This window comes from Chamaea fasciata, unplaced genomic scaffold (genome assembly GCF_029207755.1).
Source record: "Chamaea fasciata isolate MVZ Bird 193981 ecotype frontalis unplaced genomic scaffold, bChaFas1.0.hap1 SCAF_5, whole genome shotgun sequence".
Taxonomy (NCBI): Eukaryota; Metazoa; Chordata; class Aves; order Passeriformes; family Sylviidae; genus Chamaea; species Chamaea fasciata.
This window is the reverse complement of record NW_027094090.1, coordinates 43,470,348-43,494,154: the sequence shown is the minus strand read 5'-3', so window position 1 is coordinate 43,494,154 and position 23,807 is coordinate 43,470,348. Positions and strand designations below refer to the sequence as shown.

General features: G+C 36.0%; 1 protein-coding gene across 1 annotated transcript; it reads left to right on the top strand.

Annotated features, from left to right (window-relative positions):
• The first annotated feature begins 3,703 nt into the window (after window positions 1-3,703).
• EPYC (epiphycan) lies at window positions 3,704-20,890 on the top strand. The gene is made up of 6 exons (XM_066184601.1): window positions 3,704-3,871; window positions 14,036-14,189; window positions 16,675-16,833; window positions 17,434-17,636; window positions 19,076-19,171; window positions 20,404-20,890. Exons 1-6 carry the CDS (start codon window positions 3,704-3,706, stop codon window positions 20,572-20,574), a joined length of 951 nt encoding a protein of 316 aa, XP_066040698.1. The 3' UTR covers window positions 20,575-20,890.
• The last annotated feature ends 2,917 nt before the right edge of the window (window positions 20,891-23,807 follow it).

The window sequence follows — 23,807 nt, the reverse complement described above, 5'->3', positions numbered from 1 at the left end:
TGCTAACTACTTGCAAATGGAGCAGCAAAACAATTATCAGCAGCACTAAGATGAATGACAAATTTTTGCTGCAGAAGGTACAGATGTTTGTTTTGTTGTCAGGAAGGAGCATACACAGGCGTTGCAAGCAACCAGATCACTAAATTGAGGAGTAAACTGAGGCCATTGATCTGAAGAAAGAGAAGAGCAACAGGACACTGTGGTTTCATTTTACTTACTACCCTGATTCTTAATGGAAGAAGGTGCTTTTGCAACAGGAAAGACAGTGAAAAAATAAATTAAAAATACCTGATTTAATGATTCAAGACCCCTATTATCATAGAAGAAATTAATGCTAAACCCTGCCATCCAAGAGTGGTCATAATGCTGTAAGCCACTGCAGACTTGTCTCAATTGCTCAAATAGATCATGATACCTTGAGCTACTTGGTGTGCCCCACAACAACCTAACCTCTACCTGTCTGCTAACAGAGCTATTGCTCTTCTACTCTTTGACCTATGGGCCAAAGCCTGCCAAACATCTTGGATTCTTGCCACAAGGCATTTGGCTTAAAATTCTTGATGTGTTTTCAGTGCCTCATGTAAATTTGGTCCACTAGGATGGCCTTATTGGGGAAAAACAAAAATTCCTGTAGAAGTTACATAAAGCAAAGGGAATAAAGTTTCCTTAGCACATTGGAGCCTTATGCATGAATCTTACATCCCTCCAGAGATACAGGAGAGGTTCTGTTGTTAATATTGAATGTTGACAGTATTAAGAGGCATATTTCATTGAAGAGTTGGAAAAATGATGAAAATATTCAGAGGAAAAGGTGCATGTTGTACAAATACTGATAATATAAAAGTACAAAATTAAGTAGGAACTGATAACAAAGAAAATGAAATCAATTAGGAAAAGAAATAGCTAGACATGCTAATATAGTAAAACTGTTTTCCAATGTAATAGAGCACATTATACTACAGTGTATGCTAATCATTTACAGCATATGATAAAGGTTCATATCTATTAAGAGAGTGGCATTTTCTCTCAGAAGGAAAACACTGGTAATAGTATATTCTACGAGCACTGCTTCATAAGTACTTACAGAAAAGTAAAGGGGGATAAAGTACCTCTGAATACACAGCAGATAGTGCCTGCAGTGGCTGGAAATTCATTAAACATTTTCACGTATAAGAAGTCACAAAATAGAGATGTTACATATAGAAAAGAAGTTAATATATAACCCAATTTGTTTCAGTCTTGGTTTTGGACACTGAAAAATTTGTATTTGTAGGTTACCAGATAACATAAAAAAGTTGTTTCCAGAATACAACTGAGAGTGTGAGAGCGTTATTGGTATATTGGTAGGAGCAGCAAAAAATTTGAGAGGAAGTGGTAAAAAACTGTCACATGAAATAAATGTCATTTCCTTACTACAAATCTTTGCTTGACCTTCCAAAAATTCAGTTCAGCAAAATCATCTATAAAGGTGTTTGAAGACTGAGAAAATCCCTGGGCTGAGGTCTTCAGCTGAGGGCAGAAGCTGAACTACCTCCCACGGCCCCAGAATACCACTGCCATTGGTCAGGGTCTAACAGCGCTGGCTCTTCATTCTGAGTAACTCCATTCCATTTGAGACAGTGGAAGCTAAAGGTAAGTTTTGGCATTTCTGTCTTAGTTGAATTTTTAACGCTGGAAATACTAGTATTTGTTTTATTTTATCGTGCTTAATACTGCTTCAAAGCTCGTAGATTGTAGAGACTATTTATTTTTCCCTGGATATGTCTTAGTTCCTTCCTGTGAGAGGTGTACATAATCTTCATCAAAATATTTGATCTTACAGCTACTGCAGATGCCAATATTTCTACAGTGCATTCCAATATATTATATGAAAGGGAAATAGAGACATGCAAATCCTGCAAATTAGTGCAGAAACTATAGGCATAGATAAAATTTGTTTTTCCACAGATATTTGCTGATTTTGTCTCTATATATATGTAAAAATTAACACTTACCAAGACTTATACCCTTTAAAAATATTTTTTTTAGGAGTTGTGACATGAAAACAATTTTGCATAGTGAGCAATATTTTATTTAAGAATTGTTTATTCAGAGGAGAAATTACACCATATATGTTAGTACTACACTTTGAATTGATAGCTGAATCATCTGGGATAAATGACATGGAAGGGAAAAGCAAGACCAAAACCAATTCTGTCAAAAATGAGCAGCAGAAAACATAAAGACAGACAAAACCCTGCTAATTCTAGCATACTTGCTTATTTAAGAGATTGATTATGTTTTAATTTTTTTTTTACTTTATTTAATTTTTTAGTAAAGCAGAATACTTTTAGCAATATTGGAACCTAATACTGAAAGGTGAAATTCATCTAAGCTTTCTCAAAGAGAAGACCCAGTGACTCTAGTTTCTTCCAGCAGCAGCTGAAGTCTTTCTGAATAAAGAAAATGAGAGAAAAATGAACGCCTTGTGTTACTGACCATCCCCAGAGGAATTTCATATCCTCATGCCTAAACCAGCTTTATAAAGACTTCTTTTCATGAAGCTAAAATTCAGCTCATTGCTAAGTACATACATTAAAAAAAAATCATGTATTTCTTATACTTTATTATAAGAAGTTACAATTTTGAAATGAAATATTGAAGAGTGTGTACCATGACATCACATAAGGAGTACAGTTTATTAGACTTATGCATTGCTCATTATTACTGTGCTTTTGGTGAAATTAATGTGAGCTGTGGACAAAAAATGGTGTAAGTAAAGAATGCTGAATATAGCCTTGTCAGGCATCTTATATGATAACAGGGAATGCATCACTTAAAAGGCAAAGGGAATGAATAAACACTAGTGCTCAAGCCTAGCATGAATTTTCTACCACTTTACAAAATTTTGGAACTTTAAATTGGTGATAATTAAATTTTATAGAATTTTAAATGGATGATAATTCAATTTTACAATTCTATTTTCCAAGGATAACAGGTGAATACACTACACCACAATTTTTCACTACTAAAAAAAATGGTGTTGATTGAATAATGAAGGAATACAGAGTACTGGTTCTACTGTCCACAGGGCTATGGGACACATTTTTTTATTTTGTGCCCAAGACCGTTGCAAAAAGTATGGTCCAATGTGCCACACCAATTAAAATTATGTTCTGACAAAACAACTAATAAGTGAAAAGTGTTTTGATTATGCTTATCCAGAAATAACAGTTTCTAATGTTTTCTAATAGATTGGGGTGGGGGGGTGGGTTGGTGTAGGTTGGTGTTTTTTGGGTTTGTTTTTTTTTTCTTTTCTGTGGGGTATTTTTGGTGTGGGGTTTTTTTTTTTTTTGTGGGTTTTGTTGGTTGGTTGGTTTTTTTGTTTGTTTGTTTTGTTTTGTTTGATTGATTCCATTTATTTTTTTTATAATGGAGGAGAGATATAACATTACAGTTATACATCCCAGAAGATTATTTATTGTGCTAAAGATAAGTAATATAACAATTTACCTTTTCTCTAGTTTCTCAAATGTTCATATCTAAGTGCAATGAAATATGAAATACTCATCAGAAATATTGTGAGGTTTATTTATAAGTACTGTATTTGTGACATTAAATTGTCATAGATTCCTTGTCAATACCACAGTACCTACAGATTGCTTGTCAATACCACATTACCTACAATCTGTCCATTTTCTTCTCTTTCAGAAAAGAAAACAGAATGCAGACTTTTGTAAATGTTTTTCTGGGATTTTTTATCTTTGAGTCTGCTGGAGCTGCCCCTATCAGTGAGACCATTATTTATGATTCTGAGTTCTATGACATACCACTTGGAGAGCTGCCTCATCCATTTGCCTATGATGAAAACAAGCAGTCTGACCAAGTAGAGGTAATTAGAACTTAATTTATTCTGTCTTTCCAAAGTGCATAAATGCAGTAGTTATTGATCCATTTTTCTTTGCCATGAAAATATTTATCAGACAAATCTACTCATGTGGTTTCTATTGCCTTTGCAGTTCATTCACTTTTTCCCTAACCTACAACCACAGCCGAAATATATTCTGATTGGGGTTTTATTTGTGGCAATCTTTAGGGGAACGTGAAAGGTACCATGCTTTCCTCAGGTCTCCATGCAATTCCACAAATTCTGTTGGAGGTCATTATTGTGATTTATCTGTCTGGGTGAGACATGGAGGCAGTGGTGACAGGATTTCCAGATTTCCCATTAAACGAGGTTGGAAAAAGCTGTTTCCTTAAGTTTATGTTCAGTACAAGTATTTCAGGCTATAAATGCTAATGCTTTCTATTGCTGTTAGGAAAGACAGAAGGAAGAAAAAAGAAAGGGAAAGCATTTGAATTTAAACACAGGAAAGTAAGAAAAATAACTGAAGAAAGACTGTTGAAATTCTGATACAGTGTGAGCTGATAAAGTATGTCTCCTGTAGAAGCAAGGGACTCCATTTGTTCACTTAAATGCTTCCTTCCTCTTCTACAATCCTTTATTTCTTTACAATTACTAAAAGGATAAATTAATTTTATTCTCACCCTGCTGATTAGACATCGGCACAACTACCCTGAAGGTAATATAAGCACTCTGTGATTCAGGATTGTGTGTGATAGAAGTTGAGTCAAAAATATAACATTTAAATAATGTGGCATTTTCATTTTTTATACATAATATTTTAGTACTTTTTACACTTGATGCGTAATTCATTAAAATGCAATCCTTTGAAAGATTCATGATTACAGCAGGAGGGACAGGAGATATTTTTTCATCAATGTGAGACAGAAATTGTGTAACAGCTTTGAAATCTAAGGACAGAGACAATTTAATAACTATATTCCAAAACAGGAGAACTGTAGAGATAAGAATAATGTTGAAGTTATCACTAAGATCGGAACCTTATAATCTGTAGGAAATAAATTTTCAATGTCTAAGAGGGATTGACAAGAATTCTGCTGTAAGGAACTTACCTTGCCTTTGGCATGTTGTGTTTGTGACACTCTTGCGCTCTACTTGATCCTGCTTGAGCTTTCTTTCCTGATAAAGTCACTACCAATTTTAGTTGCTGTGCTCTATTTCACATTGATTAATAAACCACTGTTTCTGTCTCTCTCTGCTCTTCGAAATGAAGCCTTCATCATTCCTACAGAAACTACTTTCTTCCCAGAAATGGGAGAAGTTATTTTCAATGTGCCTCATCACTGAGTTTTTCTCATTCAAACAGATTTCTTAGTAATGCATTGAATGGTAGGTGGGATTCTCCTGTGCTGTGCTCTCTCTGTGAGGTCCTATAAGACCAAAACATGGGGTGGCCCTTTCCAAGTTTCTGAGTGAAGGATAGAGTTAAAGGAAGGGTTTAGGTGTTCTTTTCCAGCTGAAAGAAAATTCAGGATGGCTGATGTTGCACTCAACAAGAAAAGATACAAGAGATCCCAACACAGGTTGTTTTCTTTTTAGAAGGCATAGAATAGGCGGAGTCAGGGTAAAGTGGTAAGCTTCTTTTCCAGAGCAGGATTATCTTTCATTGCTGAGCTCTTCAGACAGCCCTTTTAAAATTCATCAGGTGAAGTTCATCCATGACAGCAGTTGAACAGAGTTTTGCTTTGCATATGGATGGACCTCCCTGTGAGAGCCTTTTCTGGTATAAGTCTAGGAAAAATCTTTTTTTCTTTTTTTTTTTTTTTTTTTTTTTTTTTTTTTTTTTTTTAACTTACATTCCTAATACCATGTACCGCCCAAGAGAATCCTAAGCATTCATAGCTCCCCATATCCCAGGAGATATGAGTGGTCAGTGCTTTAGAAATCAAGAAAATTTTATAGATATGACAGTGCACTATTTGATAGGGCATGTAAGTCTTGCAAGTTATATTTTAATCTGAATATAATTGATGTCCCTCAAGTTTTAAGCAGAATACATTTCATTTCTTGATTGCAGATATGACTTTACTGCTTAAAATCTTGTTGTCATAATGATGTGAACAGCAAAAGTGGCTCTATGTGCAAAATCCAATATTTATTCAAGGTCACAGGTTAGTTTTTATTATGCATAGTTTACATGATGAGCAATACCACAGAGACCGAGACAAACAGCAGGCCTTCAACAGATCTAGCCTGTGTGCAGTAACTCTTTAGGACTTGAATTTCCCTTTAGAGAGCACTGAATCATGTCTTCAGACTTCTGAAATGGTGGAGATAAGATTCAAATAACATTTTCTGTTGTTGCTGTCTTCAATGTAAGATTTTAAAATTCAGTTATGTGCAAATAGAATCATTCAGTTTAACCCATTTTTAGACTCATTGGCAAAATGCAAACTTTAACCAAGGTTGTATATCCAACTGATTTGCAGAAGGTCCAGGAGGCTGACCTGTTCTAGCACTTCAGATGCATTTAGTGTTCTACTGCAGTTAATTTCAATGTGAATTAATCATTTGTGCACCTCAAGGAGTTAAATTAAAGCACCTGTGTCCTCATGGCCTTTTCCACACCATTACATACTGTAATCACACATTTGATGTATAATCACCAAAGTGAGGAAAGACCTAAAGGTATATTAGAAAGGGATTCTTTCCACTCATTCTATCTGATTAAAATTAGGCTTGGCAGCCCAAGACCATGCTCCAAGACAAGTATGAATCATTCTCTTAGGGTATCTGTTGAGGTGGGTTGACCTTAACTGACTGCCTGTGACCATCAAGATGCTTTCTCCCTCCCACTTCTCAGAGAGACAGGCAAAGAAACTAAGGTTAAAAACTTGTGAGTTGATATATAGGCAATTTAATGAAGAAAGACAAAGGTTGCATGCAAAAACAAAGGGAAACAAAAGACTTATTCTCTTCTTCCCATCAGCACGTGAGGGCCAAACACTTCCAGGGAAGCAGGACTTGTGTATGTGTAGGAGGTGCTCCTGATGACAAACATGTTAATAATCAAGCCCACCTCTTTGCCCTCGCTGCCTCCTTTCTCTCAGCTTTTATTGCTGACAAAATGCCATATTGAATATATAACCCTTTGCTCAGCTTGGGTCCCCTGGTTCTATCCCTACCCTACTGGTGAGAGGGAAATGTTGGAGAGCCAGCCTTGGTGCTGTGCCAGCCCTGCTCAGCAGTCACTGAGCACTGGTGCATTATCAACCTTTTCAGCTGAAAGCACAAAGCACAGCACTGAGGGATACCATGGGGAAGGTCAATTCCATCCCAGCCTGACCCCATACACCTATCTTCCTCAAATAACTTTTGACGAACCATAGACATCTGTTTCAGACTTAGTATGAGAATTTCATTTTAATACAGTTAACTAAGAGTGACTGAGTCAAAGTTTCTGACTTCTTTGCTACGTCTCATACCCTGGAAATATTGTTTCTGGTATGTTTCTAAAAACATTTCTAGATAATGGCTTTTGATATTCTTCCACTTGAAGTCTATTTTTGTCATAGATTCTAGAATAATCTTAAGGTTGGAAAAGGTTACTAAATGTATACATGGAATACTTTTTTAATGCAAATATTTGCATGGGGAAAGTAATTGTAGCTGTGAATTACTTGTGAGAATTGTATTGAATCCTCAGTCAAAGCTATGCATTGTCACGTGTTAGGTGACAGTATAGATTACAAAATCTGTGGTTTCTAAGATCCCAGGTTAGTGAGACACAGAAGTCCCAGCTAATGCTTTGCATCCAAATGGAGATTATTACTGGAAAAACTCTAAGTTATATATCACTCAGAAACAAAATGTAGATCGAGACATTAAGATAGCAGTATCAACTCTTTCACAGATAATGGCTAAAAAAAAGGCAGTGTAAAAGAAAAGCCTATCATCCAGGTAAGAATTCCAAGGTCCTCAAGGAGAAAAATACAGCAAAGAAATGTCACCAAGAGAGTACAAGCTTTGTGTTGGATTTATCTTCTGATAGTAACAACAGTATAAACAGGAGCTGATGTATCTTCTCTTTTCTTTACAGTTCATTAGTATTTCGAATTAATATTAATATCATGATAGGGTCCAGAGGCCACAGTCAAGACTGGGTCTCCCAACTCCACTGGAAACATACACAAAGAGAGATTTCCGACTTTGAAATTAATAGAATCAAACCAGACTCTCAGAGGAACTCTTGTGTGAGCTTCTCACTTTTCCCCTCTTTGAAACTAAAACTTTGTTTGGAAAAGTATGAGAAAAACTGATTGTGGAGAGAGATTCTTAAGTACATCACCTACTAATGCCTAATAAAATGGCACTACAATTTTATCAGTGTCTGTTAAACATAATCAGTCAATTTTTCTTTAGGTGGGAAAAACTAAGTCAGAAAAATAAGAAGTAAAAGTATAGGAGCACCAGAAAAATATTTTCATTGCTAAGATAGGCTATCAGTGGGGCTGAAAAGCAAAGGGGCACTTAATTAAGGTTGGTTAAGAATGGCCTAGCACTGAAAAAGCAGAAAAGGAAGGGAGTTAAATACCGGTGGGTCTGGGTCTGTTTACACAAAAGAGGTGAGCTATAAAGTATGATTCACAAAACATTCAGAAAGAAACACAGTGAAAATCTAATATTTGATGCATTTTGATTAGCATTAGTTCATAGCTTGTTGAATTTGAATCAAACTTATAATAGGGCATTTTGGTGCCTGCATAAAGCTCAGAACTTGAGTTCCACACACACATTTGGTCATGCCTGTATGCATACACATAAAGTGTCTCTCCTGTTGGCATAGCACACACAAAGAGAAGCCACACTCGAACGAGAACTCACTCTTGCCATTCTGCAGAGTTGGGAAAGGCTTACACTGCTGTCCCTATCTTTGTCACAGGTATCTGATTAATTAAGAGACTTAAAAGTGGATATACAATGACTTTTCAGAATATCCTATACATTTTTAAGAGACTCTGTTAATTGGTACAAGTAATGTACAAGTCAGCCACATAGTTGATAAGGGAATCAAACTTATCCTTTGAAGCTTTATCCCCAGTAGGAATTTTTTCTTGTTTTTCAGAAAAGCTTCAGAAAGCTATTGACTACAGCTCTTGTTATTCACTTCTCTGCAGTGACTAACAGCTCTATTTCATTTTAAGATAAAACAATAGGAGAAAAGAAGTCTTTAAATGCAAAATTCAAGAACAAGTATAGGCCACTTTTGGAAAGGAAAACAAACTCCCTGCCCATGGCAAAGGGGTTGGAAAGAGATGATTTTTATATTCCCATCCAACCCAAACCATTCTGTGATTCTATGAATAACTTCTACCATAATTAGGTATTTTCTTGTAAGCCTTTGGTAGTTTCAGAACAGCTAAGGGAGAAACCAATTCCTTTTGATGGGTCATTGTGTGGAACAACTGTCCCTTCAAGGTTAAAATGCCTTAAGTTTTGAATTTTTATTTGTGTAATAAATATATTTTTTGCAGTAAAAGAAACACTGGAACAGAACACACTTCACATTCTTCTGTGGATTTAAACTTATCACATGTAATACGTCAGCTTTGATCCTAAAAGATGTAGATATAAAGTAGACACATAAAAAAGATATATAAAAGAAACTCCTGAGCCTTTCCTACTCTTTTGTTTCTCTCGCCTCCTTTACTGTCAGTGGTGAGATACAGATACCTAAAGAGCCCATCCTAAAAGTCATTTCTGAAGCCAATGTCTGGAGCTGCTTTTCAGAAGTTTTGTCTCATTCTGTACTGACTGTGAAACGATGCTAATACAAACTAAATGCCCAGCCTATGGATGGCAAGTTAAAAGTCGGATTTTACCAATTGCATTTTATCACTTACTGTTGTGTTCTGATTTCTGCATTCTAGATTTTTGTAACTTCCTGATCTGAAAGTGTCTCTGAATTGGCCAGCCACACTAAGAACTTCTGTTAGAAAATGGAGTCACATTGGATAAATATAGGATGAGGAAAAAACTAGGTGCTCCATGCAATCCTAGGAAGAATATCAACTATCCTTTGGCATGCTCTGGGACTAATCTGCACTGGTATTCTCTAAAATTCTTGATTGATTCCAAAGACAGAATAGAGTAACTATTAACCACATAGATGTCTAAAGATAGGTGATGTGATACCCCTTCAGTTTTTTCTTAAGTCATGTATTAAGGCATGGAAGGCACATTGAAGACTTGTAGCTATTGGCAAAGAGAAACATACTTTATTATATTTCTCTGCAAAATTCTTCCTGCTTTGTGATTTTTCACAATGTGTATTTCTTAAAGTATCAAATTAAGTACAAGTCCACTCCCTACCTAATTCCAGGTTCCCTCCAAAAAAAACCTTATGGAAAATAATGTCATTAAGTGATATACAATAATTTATGTTTCAATGGGGTTTTTTTTAGTAAAGTCCAGTTGCCAAAAATAAACAAACATCTGGAATATGAGGGATTATTCTGTACAGTATATAGTCCAAGAAATATCTTTGTCTTGTTAAAATCTTGCATGATTTATCGAACTTTGTAAAAGATACAAAGTTGCATGGATCAGATGACCAATAATGGGAAACAGACTTTTACCTTTAGGTCACTGGTTAAAGTCCAAGTTACGTACAGCAAGAAAATACTGTTCATGCTCTGCATCTGGTATCTAAAACACATATATCAGTGAACTCCTACTCCGCTACAAGCACAAAAATTTGCAATGCTATTAAGTTAATGTCAATAATTTTAATTTTCTTATGACACTCACAACTGCAGACGACTGAATAGATAATGCTGACTTCTTGGAAGAGTGTCCCTAAACCCCAGACTTAGTGCATCTGCAGGGAAACTGTGGGGAGACTTTCACCTGTGCATCTACAAATCTAGGTAACATCTTTCAGTAAGAAAGAGATAACAGTGTAGAAATGGAAGTGCTAGAGGTTAACACCTCCGGGTTGCTACCCAACAGCTACAGTGACTATTCAACTAAGAACCCTCAGGAAGCACAAAGTAAATCACAAATCCCAAAACAGTATGTCCCATAAAGAATGACCCAAATATGCAGAGAGGTGGCAGTCAGCGTAGATGACACAAATTCCATAATAAGTGAAAGGAAAATTATCTTTGGTCTGAAGCCTATTTACAAAGTCTGTCTTGAAAATACTCTTCTCCAGAATATTACATTCAGTAGAACAAAAATTGCATATGAAGATATTAACAGATTTTAAGATCTCTGGATTTAATTCCAAAGTTCTGAAGAGGGATTCTTATCTGATTTCCACAAATCTGGTGAAGAAGTAGACAGTGTGTGCAAGAACTTTAGTGCAGTACTAACCTGGGTCAATAAAATTCTGGAATGCATCTCTCCCTCTAGGCTTCCTCCATTCAGAGAACAGCTGGCCCATTTCCTTTGTTCCCAAAGCCTTCTTTTGATTTGCCCCAAGTCCATTCCTGGTTAAGCTGTCTACTGTCAATGCAGCAGATGGTAACATTGTGTATTTGTCTGCACAAAATGACAAGAAATGACAATGAACATCCTTTTACTTACATCAACTCACGTTACTCAGTTCAGCTGAAGGTCATCTTGCTCATTTAATTACCTTGCATTTTGTGAGGTTGTGATCTTGGTAACAGTATTGGGACATTTTTATCCATAAACTCTAATTAGTAATAGTATCTGTGGCTTAGTAGAATACAACTAAAGAATATAGAGAAAACCTAAAACATTCCTAGTCAAAATCTGAGCCTGTGTGGTTCAGAGTGCTTACTGGGTTTTTTTATTGCTTTCATGTTTTCTGTCTTCAGTGAAACTAATTGACATAAAATATTTGAACCTATTATGATTATATAACCTAAACCAAATTATTTGTGTATAAAAAATAAGATTTTAGGTAATTATTTAGATGTTCTAAGGCAATCCAGGATCATAATGTTTATAGTGATATGATTACTGCTTGTAATGATATATAGCTACACTGCAGGATAGTCTATTATGTGATGTAAAGTGTTTTTTTTCCCAAATTTTCACAGTTCATAGAATCATAGAATTATTTTGGTTGGAAAGGATCAAGATCTTCTATTTCCAAACCCTCTGCCATGGGCAGGGACACTTTCAACTAGCCCAGGTTGCTCAAAACCCCATCCAACTTTTCCTTGAGCAAGGGAATCCATAACTTCTCTGGGAAACCGTTTACAATGCCTCAGCATCCTCACAGTAAGGAATTTAATAATATATAAAATTTTCAGTTTCAAGTCTCCCTTGTCCTATCACTACACGTCATTCTAAAAAGTCTCTCTCCAGCTTTCTTGTAGGTCTCCTTTAGGTACTGAAAAGCTACTATAAGGTGTTCCTAGAGCATTCTTTTCTCTGGACTGAACAACCCCAACTCTCTCAGCCTATCTTCATCTTCTTGGCCCTCCTCTGGACTTGCTCCCACAGGCCCATGTCCTTCTAGTGCCGGAGACTCCAGAGCTGGATGCAGCACTGCAGGTGGGGTCTCACAAGAACAGAGTAGAAGGGCAGAATCGTATCCCTTGAGCTGTTGGTTACATATGAAATATATATACACATACAAAGAGATTCAAATAGGGATCAAATACAGCAAAGCTTTGCCTGTGTTTGGAATCCAAATGTCAGGTGTTTTAGTTCCATTAACTTCTATAGTCTACATATAAAATCAATATTTAAAAATTCTAACTATTTGGCCAGTCTGGATGAAATTTCTTTTTACCTGTCTTTTACAATTAGAATTTATGAACACCTCTGTGAGAGATTTACAACTTGCACTTCATGGAGAGAGCAAAGAAAGCAGTAGCTGTGGATGGTTTCAAAAAAGGAGATGCTTGGTCAGGTGAAAGACTTGGGATTCAATAGTTTTGCAGTGGTGTTGTGCTAGAAAGCCGCAGTGGATGAAAACTGAAGCAGAATTTTGGGCTTTGGCACCTTTGCATTCACAATAATGATACTGTGACAAAATTCCTGTATTTGGCTGTGCCTTAGAAAAAGATAAGGACTGTTAACTGTAGCAGAAGTGTGCAGCACCCACAGGGTTAAATGCATTACATACATTTTTAACAGCACCTCAGATGTGCAAAACCCTATAATGATACTAATTAATTGTTTTGGATTTAAGGAATAAAGAGTGCACTTTCAAAAGGGGCTCTGGCTCCATTGAACAATATTATTACACGTGGGGAAATGAAGATACAGTGGGAAAGTAACTTGCAAAGATGACACAACTATGTCTGGGTGATAACAGAAAACAACTCTGCCTCTTTGCTAACATAGAACCCTCTGCTACAAGCCTGGCAAGTCTGCAATACTATTTTTATAAGTGGTGGCGTGATACAAGAAAATTGCTACATCTTAATTTTTATCCTCAATTGTCATTGAGGAAAATCAACAGAATGCATTTTAAGAATTAAAGTTAACCTGAAAAAATTTACTGCTTTGACTAATTATATAGAGTGAAGGACAAAAAAACCCCAAACGTTTTCCAGTTCCACACAAGGATCTCCCAAATTTTTTGTGTTTTAAAACCAAGATTTTATCCAATATTTTTATCTATATCAATTTTTTAAATATTACATAATACAGCTACTAATGAATATAGTTAACCAGAGTCTTTAACATATTAGGAAGTCGTATGTGAAGTCAAAGTTCAGAATTATTTAGTAATATTTTTAAATCATGATAGTGTTCTAAGCACAGTGCACACAGTTATATTGGATTTGGATTTGTGACGGTACAATTTAAAATTTTATGGCAAATGACTTGTACCTGTTTGATATTTCACAGCAAATTTTCATTTTTCACACACCTGTCTATCAATTTTTATCACAAATCTCATTTGTCTTCAAATAAATATTGAAAAATAATTTTGCTAGTATACATTCTCAGTAACGAAGTATATGTATGTGTGCATATATAAAAAACATTCAAAGCACTGAGATAAAAAGTGAAAAAGTATGTTGGATTTTCATGTGTTGTTTATATATCATCAGAACTCATTATAGCTCCTGGATAAAATGCAGCTCAAGCATTAAACCTCAGAAAATATGTGACCTCTAGTGGGAGAATACGAATAACTGGAAGAGAAACAGCTTCCAAGGGAAGTAAACAGTAACATTTCCCTTTCATTTTCCCTAGAGAGATATTGGGACAGAACTATCTTCTGTAATTCAAGAGAGTTATTCTTCTGCACTGCTGACAGAAGAAACTGAGGATGAAGCATCAACGCCCAAATTAGTTGATGGGTCTTCAGCACAGGGGTCAGGTGTTCTTGGACCCCAGACTCAAGATGGTTAGTAGGAAAGTGATTTTTTTTTGTTTGTAGATTTGATTTTGAGCAAGCCCATTTTATTTTCTTTTTTTTTTTTTTTTACTGAAAATGAAGTATATAATTTCTGTATGTCTTTTACTGAAGAAAGATAACACATGCCTATCTTGAATGCTACAAAGTCAGTTAGTTGCCGAGTCAAAAGGTTTCCATACTATTTAAATATGAAAACAACTGTGCCAGTGAATATTTACAACTTGAAAATTTGCTGATGGTTGGCAATGCTACCAGTACTTGTTTTTCTGTCTTAAATTTCAATATCATTATCAACTGTCTTTACTTATAATGATTTGCTATGCTTTTAATAAATGTATTCCTACAAAGTATAATTAAAATGTTGAAGAATTTTGACCATGAAAACTATAAACTGAAAAACTTAAGGAAAGGGAGTTACTTAGAACTTTTTTGTGAAAATGATTTTCAATTCTTCTTACTATCTATAGTGAAATAAGAACTTTATAAATATTGCAGGGGAATGAAAATTGCAAAATATTATCTGTCCCTCTCCCACACAAATTTTGCACTGCTAATTTTTGGGATTAGTCTGAAGCTCTTCTAAATTATAATAGGTAAAGCTCACTAGACTTATCCATTGCTGTGAGGGATCTTTGTGTTATATGGTGATCAACATCCAGTAACAGGAAAATCCTACTTTTTACTATGCTCAACACTACAGCTGAGTGCCATAGAAGAAAAATGGAATGAAAAAAAAAAAGAAAAACAACCCAACAAACCAAAGCATAAACCCCAGAGTTTCCGCTTCCAAAATTGTGTATTCAGTGAAGTTAATAGTTCATAGTCTTATTTTGGTACATACTACAAGTGAGCTTATCCAGGAAAAATATACACTGTCAAAACAAATAAAAATGGAAAAAAACTTCCCAGGAGATTCCAGAATAAAGAAAAAAGAAAGGCTCATATTTTTTTTCAATTTTGAAAATTACAAGATGTTACAATATGTCCTGTAAATATTATATATTATGAATTCTGCATCTGTCAATATTTTTGAGTTGCGCAAATTGTGCATCAACTAAAGAAATGCTCAAGAACTGCCCAATATATCCAATCAAATTTCTCATGTCTTCCTTTTTTTAGCAACACATTTTCCTGTCAGGTGTTGCTGCTTTTGGCCTGGTACTACCGAATAGAAGACTACAAGGCTCAGTAACATTAAGCCAAGCTCATTTTTCTTGTTGATATCTTTTTGAATCCTTCCCCTACTTCTGCTTTTTTCAGTGTCCACCAGACATAGGGGAAAAATATCACTCCTCCAAGATAAAAAATAGGACCGGGCGAAATCCTTTCCCATACTATGATACTATATTGCAATATTATGAAAAAAAACCCCAGCCATCCTTAACTCTATATTCATTTAGGCCTAGATTTGCTGGAATAGTTCAAGGTGTGAATACTTTTTCCTCTGTGTCAGACCTCCTCTCTCCAGCCAATTCAATCTGTACTGTAGAGAAAATTAGGGAAAGCATGAAAAGATTCTTATCTCTCCAGAAATTGTACTCCTGGATGTACAAGTACAGATTATCACATAAAAATAAAAGAGTATTCTGGTTACGGATTCTTTAATTTTGCCTCAAAAGGCACCTCAATTATCTACTGATAACTGGGGCAGATTAAGGCACATCTCTCATGTAGACACATTAGATGTGGAGGAAAGACTGATCTGGAGGAAAGACTAATCTGCAAGAAAAACATTCTCATATTCCTGAATTATCCTACTATTCTATAGTATATAGCATATATCCTACAAAAGCAAAAAATCCCATCTGCTACAAGGAGGAAGAAAACATGAAATAGAAAAGTATTTCTATGGGATTAAAAGCTGATAAACAGATATGCTGATTTATACTCATAATCAAGGAAAAGATGTATTAAAAAGTCAGTGTCACAAGTGTTACAATCCTGTTATTAAAATTGTTAGAGGGATTATGCCTGAATTAAGATGCAAACAAGACCATATGCCAAAGCCAATAGGATGGATTTTATTTAATAGTAAATCTGAGGGAGAGAGAGAAAGGTAGAAAGAAATATAAAAAGGGAGGGGGAGGAGATAAGAGAATGACAGAGAGACAGATTAAATAGAAAATATTATTTATCAGCTATTATTCTCCCATCTAGATGGACGTATACACCTGCTATCTTAAGGGGAAAATCAACTTCTGGCTGTTTGATGTCACCTGAGAAACAATTTATTAGAACAATTTAATTGCTATTCTAGGCATAGGGAGTAAAATAAATTCATTTTAAAAAGAATTTAATCACTTTAGTGTTACAATGATATGATTTTGTGATTAAAGCAGAATGAGAAGTGAACTTTACCACAGATACCATCTGATCATTAGGTGGTTATGTGAGCATTTCATTGTAGTAATTTATGCATAATTTTTATACATATCCTTTCTAACACAGTGTTTTCTTTTAAATTCCTTGACAGGTCTTCCCATTTGCCTCTTGTGCACATGCCTAGGGACCACAGTCTACTGTGATGATCGTGAGCTTGATGTCGTTCCACCATTGCCTAAGAAAACCACATATTTTTATTCACGCTATAACAGAATCAAGAAGATCAGCAGAAATGACTTTGCTAACTTAAGTATGGATAGCAGGATTATTGAAATCAGCTTTAAATTTGAATATTTCTGGCTCATAAGAACCAAAACTATAGTGATATATTTTTATATGATGTTTGATTATGGTAAATTTTAAACATAAATGCACATGCATTTTGCTACTTTGAAGTGTAAGGGTACATACATTAGATTAAGATTCTCGGTCAAACTTTTGAATTATTATAAATAACAAGTATCACTGTTATTTTTGCTGTTAGTTGCAATCATCTTTAGAAAAGTAATAAAGCCTCCCAAATATTCAATTTATTTTTTTTAATTGGAAAAAGTGCGTGAGTGTATTTCATACAATAGATCAATATATCAATATATCAAATTTCTTACATACAGGAAAGTGTTGAAATAAAGAATGAGAAACAAGGTTGTAGAAAATTTGCTTATTTCCCTTTAAGTGTCATTTTTCCAAAAGATAATAATTTATAAGATTCCCAAAACACACAAAAATCTTAAAACTCAACTTTGAAATCTTTCACTGAAAGATGTATAAAGAATGACGCAGGCAGGGTTTTTTTTAAATTTCTGGAAATACATTCTAATAAGTCTGTTGTACCTTATTTCTCTGCCAGACCATTTAAAGAGGATTGATTTGACTGCAAATTTCATATCAGATATCCACAAGGATGCTTTCCGAAGATTGCCCCAACTTCAGGAGCTGGTGCTTCGTGACAATAGGATAAGGCAACTCCCGGAGTTGCCATCTACCTTAACGTTCATTGATGTTAGTAAGAACAGGCTTGGTCGCCGAGGGATACCAAATGAGGCATTTAAAGTAAGTTTGGGTGTGATGGGAAAATTCTTCCTCTCTCCAGAGGATGTGGTTAGAAGTGCAGCCTATTCTCCTAAGAGAGATAGATGCTCCAGTCCCCTAATCATCTTTGTAGTGCTCAAATGGACCTGCTGAAAGAGCTCCATGTCTTTCTCTTGTTCTGAGGAGCCCAGAACTAGACGCAGCACTCCAGATGTGCCTCGCCAGGGCTGAGTAGAGGGCAGGATCACCTCCCTTGACTTGCTGGCAATGGTCTTCCTAATGTACACCAGGACTCCATTGGCCTTCTTGGAACTGTTGAATGGCTCTTCTCGGTCCATCTCTGCAGCCTGTTGGGGTCCTTCTGGGGGGCTGCACAGCCCTTCAGGGTATTGGCCACTCCTCACAGCTTTGTGTTATCAGCAAACTTGCTGAGGAGGCATCTCTCCCCCTACCCAAGTCAGGTCCAACACTGCACCTTGAGGGACAGCCTTAGTGGCAGGACTCCCACTAGACTGCCAGATAATATTGATTATGTCCTTCTGGGATCTGCTGTTTAGTCAGTTCTCAATCCACCTCACACTCCACTCCTCCAGTCCACACTTCCTGAGTTTCCTAAGACTATGCTATGAGAGAAAGCATCAAAAGCCTTGCTGAAATCAGGGTAGAAAATATTAAGTGTTCTGCCCTCATGTGTTCTGGTTTTTTTTTTTTTTTATATATATAATTTTAGAAGCAATCAGGTTGGTCAAACATGATTTACCTTTAGTGAATCCATGCTAGCTAGTCCTGATCACCTTCCTGTCATCCCTGGGGATTGAGATGGCCTCTGGAATGAGGTGCTCCATCACCTTTCAGGGATTGAGGTGAAGCTGACTGGATGGTAGTTCCCTTGATCCTCCTTGTCCTGTTTGTAGATAGGGGTGACACTGGTTTACCTCCAGTCCTCAGGCACTTCTCCTGATCCCTGTGACCTTTCAAAGACAACTGTTAGCAGCCTACCTATGATGTCTGCCAGGTCCCCCAGCATTCATTCCAACAAGTCAAGAGAGAAAATTATTTACCCTTTAAAATGGAATGAGAAATGTATTTTTAACTGAGGCATTTCTTATACAGTTATAATTTGCTTCAACACAATACACTTTTACAAAATCGAGTAGCCTTGTCACGAAAGAAAGGAAACAACATCATCATTAAAATTACATCTTTAATAATTCTGTAGATATTTGAAAGACATTTTCCCCCTTCATTTTAATCTGAACATCTAACTCTTATCAGCAACATTCTCGGTCTATGCAAATCAGAGTTCATTACTGTCTTTGAAGTTCTGTCTTTTCATCATATCAAGAGGAAGCAAAATATTTTGCTCTCCAGTGGTGTTCATTGCAGTGATACATTTTAAACTTCCCAGAGATTTTCAAATATGTTTGTCATTTCCCCCTGTTTTATCCATCTTCCTCTAGAATCTGGATGAACTGCAGCATCTTTATATTACTGACAATAACTTGGATCACATTCCATTGCCACTCCCTGAAAGCCTCCAAGCTCTTCATCTTCAGGTAGGCTACAAAAGTAATGGCTCCTTATATCATGCTCAAATAGTATGCACAACTGGGAAGGGCAAACTTTTGTGTTGTATTGTTTCTTCTTTTTATCCAAAAACGTTCTTACTTGACAAAAAAGCTATGGGAAACATAAAATCAACTGGTGATTGCAGTGTTTCATAGAAGTAAAGTTTAGCTCAGCTAATTTTCAGAATTTGTAATATTTTTCTAAAATCAAATTCTACAATTACTCTTATCCTAAAGTTTCTTTCTGAATTCTTCCTTTTAACCTTTTCCAGCCCCGCTTATTTCCCTTTATCTTCTCTTGTACCAATTTACAGGTTTTTTTATCAGATATTTTTATTTATTACATCATACAGAAAAAAACCCTTCAGTAAGCAATGTAATGTACCTCGCATCATTCAACCTCTATCTTTCAGTAAGCAAATATATTGAATCTCTCTGCCTGCTAGCTGACTTGTTTCTCACCTATTTGTGCCAATAAATTAAATATTCAGTGCTATGTGCTACAGAAAAAAGTTAGTTAGGTGGACTTTTTCCACACCAATTTTTGACTAGCAAAGGAATGGAGAAGGGAAGAATTTTCAGACAGCCATCATTCTAGGTGATGAAATTTTTAGTCCTGGTTTCCTGACAATGCTGTATTCCACCAATTCATTGTTGAGAATGGTTCACTTCAAGAACAGAAACTCAGTGAATAAAAGGCACGTAAGAGCAATTTAAATCAAAGGAATAAAACCAAAAGCATTCAATTTTCCCAGATGCTAACGGATGCAAGTTAAACTAATGTGAGAGGACCTGGTGGAAATAAATTGTCACAGATCAAATTTCAGAGTTTTACCTTTGCAGGCTGAGGCATATTAAGATGTCAGGATGATAATTATGTTTCTACGATTTTTGGACTGGCCTATTGTGGATTGAATTTGTCTTAATAAGGCTCTTCACTACAATCTGGAAATGAAAATGCTCTATACTTCTACCAGGCTCCTTCAAAGCCTGTCTCTGCTACATGGTTTGAGTTTTGAAGCTTTGCACTGGCCAAGAAATTTTCTCCTGCTTGGAAGATTTCTCTGCTGATGACTTGCTGCCACAATCTGGGCCCTTGAGTTCAAGCAAATATCTCTCTAGACACTGAAGATACATCCATAGATGGTGTTTCAGAGTAAAAAATTACTCTCAGGTAACTATTCTGATAGCTTCTTTTTTGTTTGCTTGTTTTCTTTTAGAACAACAACATTCAAGAGATGCATGAAGATACTTTCTGCAAAATGAGAGATTTTACTTATGTGCGTAGGGCTCTCGAAGACATCAGACTGGATGGTAATCCCATCAACCTGAGCAAAACACCTTATGCATACATGTGTCTACCCCGTTTGCCAGTTGGTAACCTCATCTAAGCTTTGACAGCAGCCAAGACTGTCACATAGTGTAAGAACCTCTACAGACAAATCATTAACCCACTGCTACATTAACCTAGATGATTTTTTATAAATATCATTGATTTGGGAAATATTTCTGTTAACATTGGAATTGATTACTGAGACACTGAGAAGATTATGAAATGCTAAAAGACAAATCCATTATCTACTGAACGGCAAGTTATTAAGCAAAAACAAGATACTTTAGTACAAAACCAATGCAAATACAAAATTTTTTGGTGAATTGTTCAGATCTAATGTATGAATTCTAAATTTAAATAATTTTACATATAAAGTTTAGCTATTACATAGTAAATAAAGAAATAAAAATAAAATATGTGTACACACTTGATTATTTATTGGGTTTTATTTTAATTAAATATTATTTTCTCAGAGATACATCCATTTTTCTACTTCTTTCTTTAAAATACCCTTCATCTTGGAAAAGTACCAGCAATATTCCAAAAAAATATTTTTTTTTCAGAAAACAGAATCTTTCCTTGAATCAATAATGAAATATAGAGCTCAAATCTAAAGTATCAGATTACCCTCCCATAATCTATCTATATTTTTGCTGCAAAAATTTATCTTTGCAATGCTGATGAGACCCAAAGCAGTTTTCTGTATCTTTGATAAACTTGCCTGGCAGATTATGTGGTAATAAAAATCTTACATAATATAGTCTATTTGAGAAATACTAGATTTTATTCTGCATAGTAAATGGAAAAACTCCTCCCTTTTTCATATTTACATAGACAAAATTTTTCAGTTCAATACACCAAGGACCAGGATTCAGAGACCAAAGTCACAAATCACATTGTGGAGCTCAGTTTCCAATTACCTGATTCACAAAAAAACCCCCTCTGCTTTACTGTTTAACAGACTTTCCAGGTAAAGATTGGAAAATTTCCCTCTTGGGATAATTTGAATAACCCTTCTCCTTTAGTGGAGGAGATTTAATAAATTTTTCTAGAGAGAAAGGCCCTGGGAAAGATTCCATAGATAGAACATAGGTACCTGCTCACTCTGTTCTATGGTGACAAGCGGCAAATAACACCTGCACATCTTCAGTGATAAAGGTTTGATGAACAACTTCAGAAAAAAAAATCCCTTCAAATACAACAAATTAACCTAGACAATCTGGTATTTGTTTAATATCTAAGTTCCCTTTCATCTAGCTGAACATACACGCTCATTTAAAATGTAAATGACAAATTTCTGTTGGACCAGACAATGGAACTATTCACAGAGACCTCACTATTCACCCTCATTGCAACTTTCTAGAAGTGAACACACATAGAACATCAGACTAAAGTTGGCATGGTTTGAGCTGGGAGGAAGGCAGTAAGGTGAGGTAAGGACAGGATATGGAGTGATATGATGACGCAAGAGAGGAAGTAAAATGTGTTTACTGAGCGGAGGCAGATAATTCTTTTTATCTCCTGTCTTGCTGAAAGGCAGAGGGAGAACAGCAAAATTCCAAAAGTCTTAGACCCTAGCCTGCATTTAGTTCTATTGTCAAGCAATTCTAGCCTTTCCTTTCCATCCACCTGCCACCTTTCATGCTGTCATCAGCTCGTCATGTTCCCAGCAGCACACATGGTCTGAGAAAGACAAAAATTCAAAGGTTGAGGGGGAGGTGAGGGAGAGCACTAAAGCCCCTTCCACAGTTGCTGCAGTAGGCTGAATCAGCCCCTGAGCTCTTGTAAAAAGAGGTCAAACTCCACGCCATAGTGATGGATTTGCTGCCCATACCACATCTGTTTCAGGGAAGATGCATTTCTGTTGGACATGACAAACCTTGCTAATCATGAAGAGTATGGTGCGCCTCAATTATACAAAAGAATACGAATGTTTAAATGTCTGGTCTCCAAGCATATTCTATGGTGCAAACCTGCAAAGTCAAGACTGTTTTGCAAGATACTCTAAGATCAAGGACAGCAAGAAAAGGGTATACTGTAAATAAAAAAACAACTATTGTGCTTCAGAAGTCAAGAAATTCCGAATGGAATATAATCTCTCTAAACTTTGCCTTGGAAGAAACCTCCAAAATCACAGATCAGAGCTCCCTCTCTTGTGCAGTGGTCAACTGTACTAATCTAATACAGCCCTTATTCAGTTGTGGAAATCCAGCCAGAGTTCACAGGTTTTGTGTGTATATTTCCCTTTTGTGTGTGTTGTGTGTGCTTTCCCTTACCACATTAGAGTGTTATCAGAGGTAATACAGTTGCTGCTCTTCCCACTTCAGATAACAGTTCAGAGGTTAGCAGCAACAATGCCAAAGTTACATATTTAAATCATGTATGGGCCAATCTGTTATAGCTTTCTACCATTTCTGCCCAGACACACACCAAAGTCATGGAAGTGAACAGAGCCCTGTCTCTTCAGGGGTAATTTCTGCCATTTGCTCTCTGCTGGGAAGACAATGTTTTTAAAAAAACTCCTGTTAGTGAATCACAAAAGTAAAACCAGTGCTGATTTTAACAGAGAAGATTGCTATTACATTTCATAAATTTAATCTTCAGTAAAGCAGTTGTGTGCTTGACATCATTTAAGAATGTCTGCAAGGACTGCCACAGGAGAAATTAAGAACTTGTAAATCATTTTTTGGCCTGGGGAACTGAATAGTGCTGGGAGAACACAAGGTGGCTGAAACAGCGGAGCTATCTTACTCTTGAAATCTTATTGGTAAATCCTGTTAACTTAAGCGTTTTGGAGTGATGCTTTCTGCTGCTGGGCTCTGATACTGGGAAGCATACAGGGTAACTTCAGCAGCACCATCCATTGACCAGTACAATTCCTTCAGCCACAGAGTTGACTTGGGAGACCCATGAGAATCTCAACCATGTCATTACTTTAAGTTACAGGGAGCTGATTTTAAATGTCTAGTTTCTATTAAAGATCTCACCTGAAAGTAAATCCATGAAGACATGTTCTGCAGAAAGGCTGAAGCTATTATTGTTCAACAAGGAGACAAGTAATGACATTAAATCAAACTCATAATTGTGACGATTAAGCTACGTCTAAAAGACTTTTTTCTTGATGCAATGAAAATGAAGTGGGAAGGCAGTTTGAAAGAAGTTGTATTACTTAGTCAATATAGATCTCCAGTAAGCACCTGTGATACCTCACTCAAAACTGATCACAGATAAGGGAGCATTATTAGCTAAATGGGCTGCTAGAGAAATCTTTGATTTGAGAAGATCCCCAAA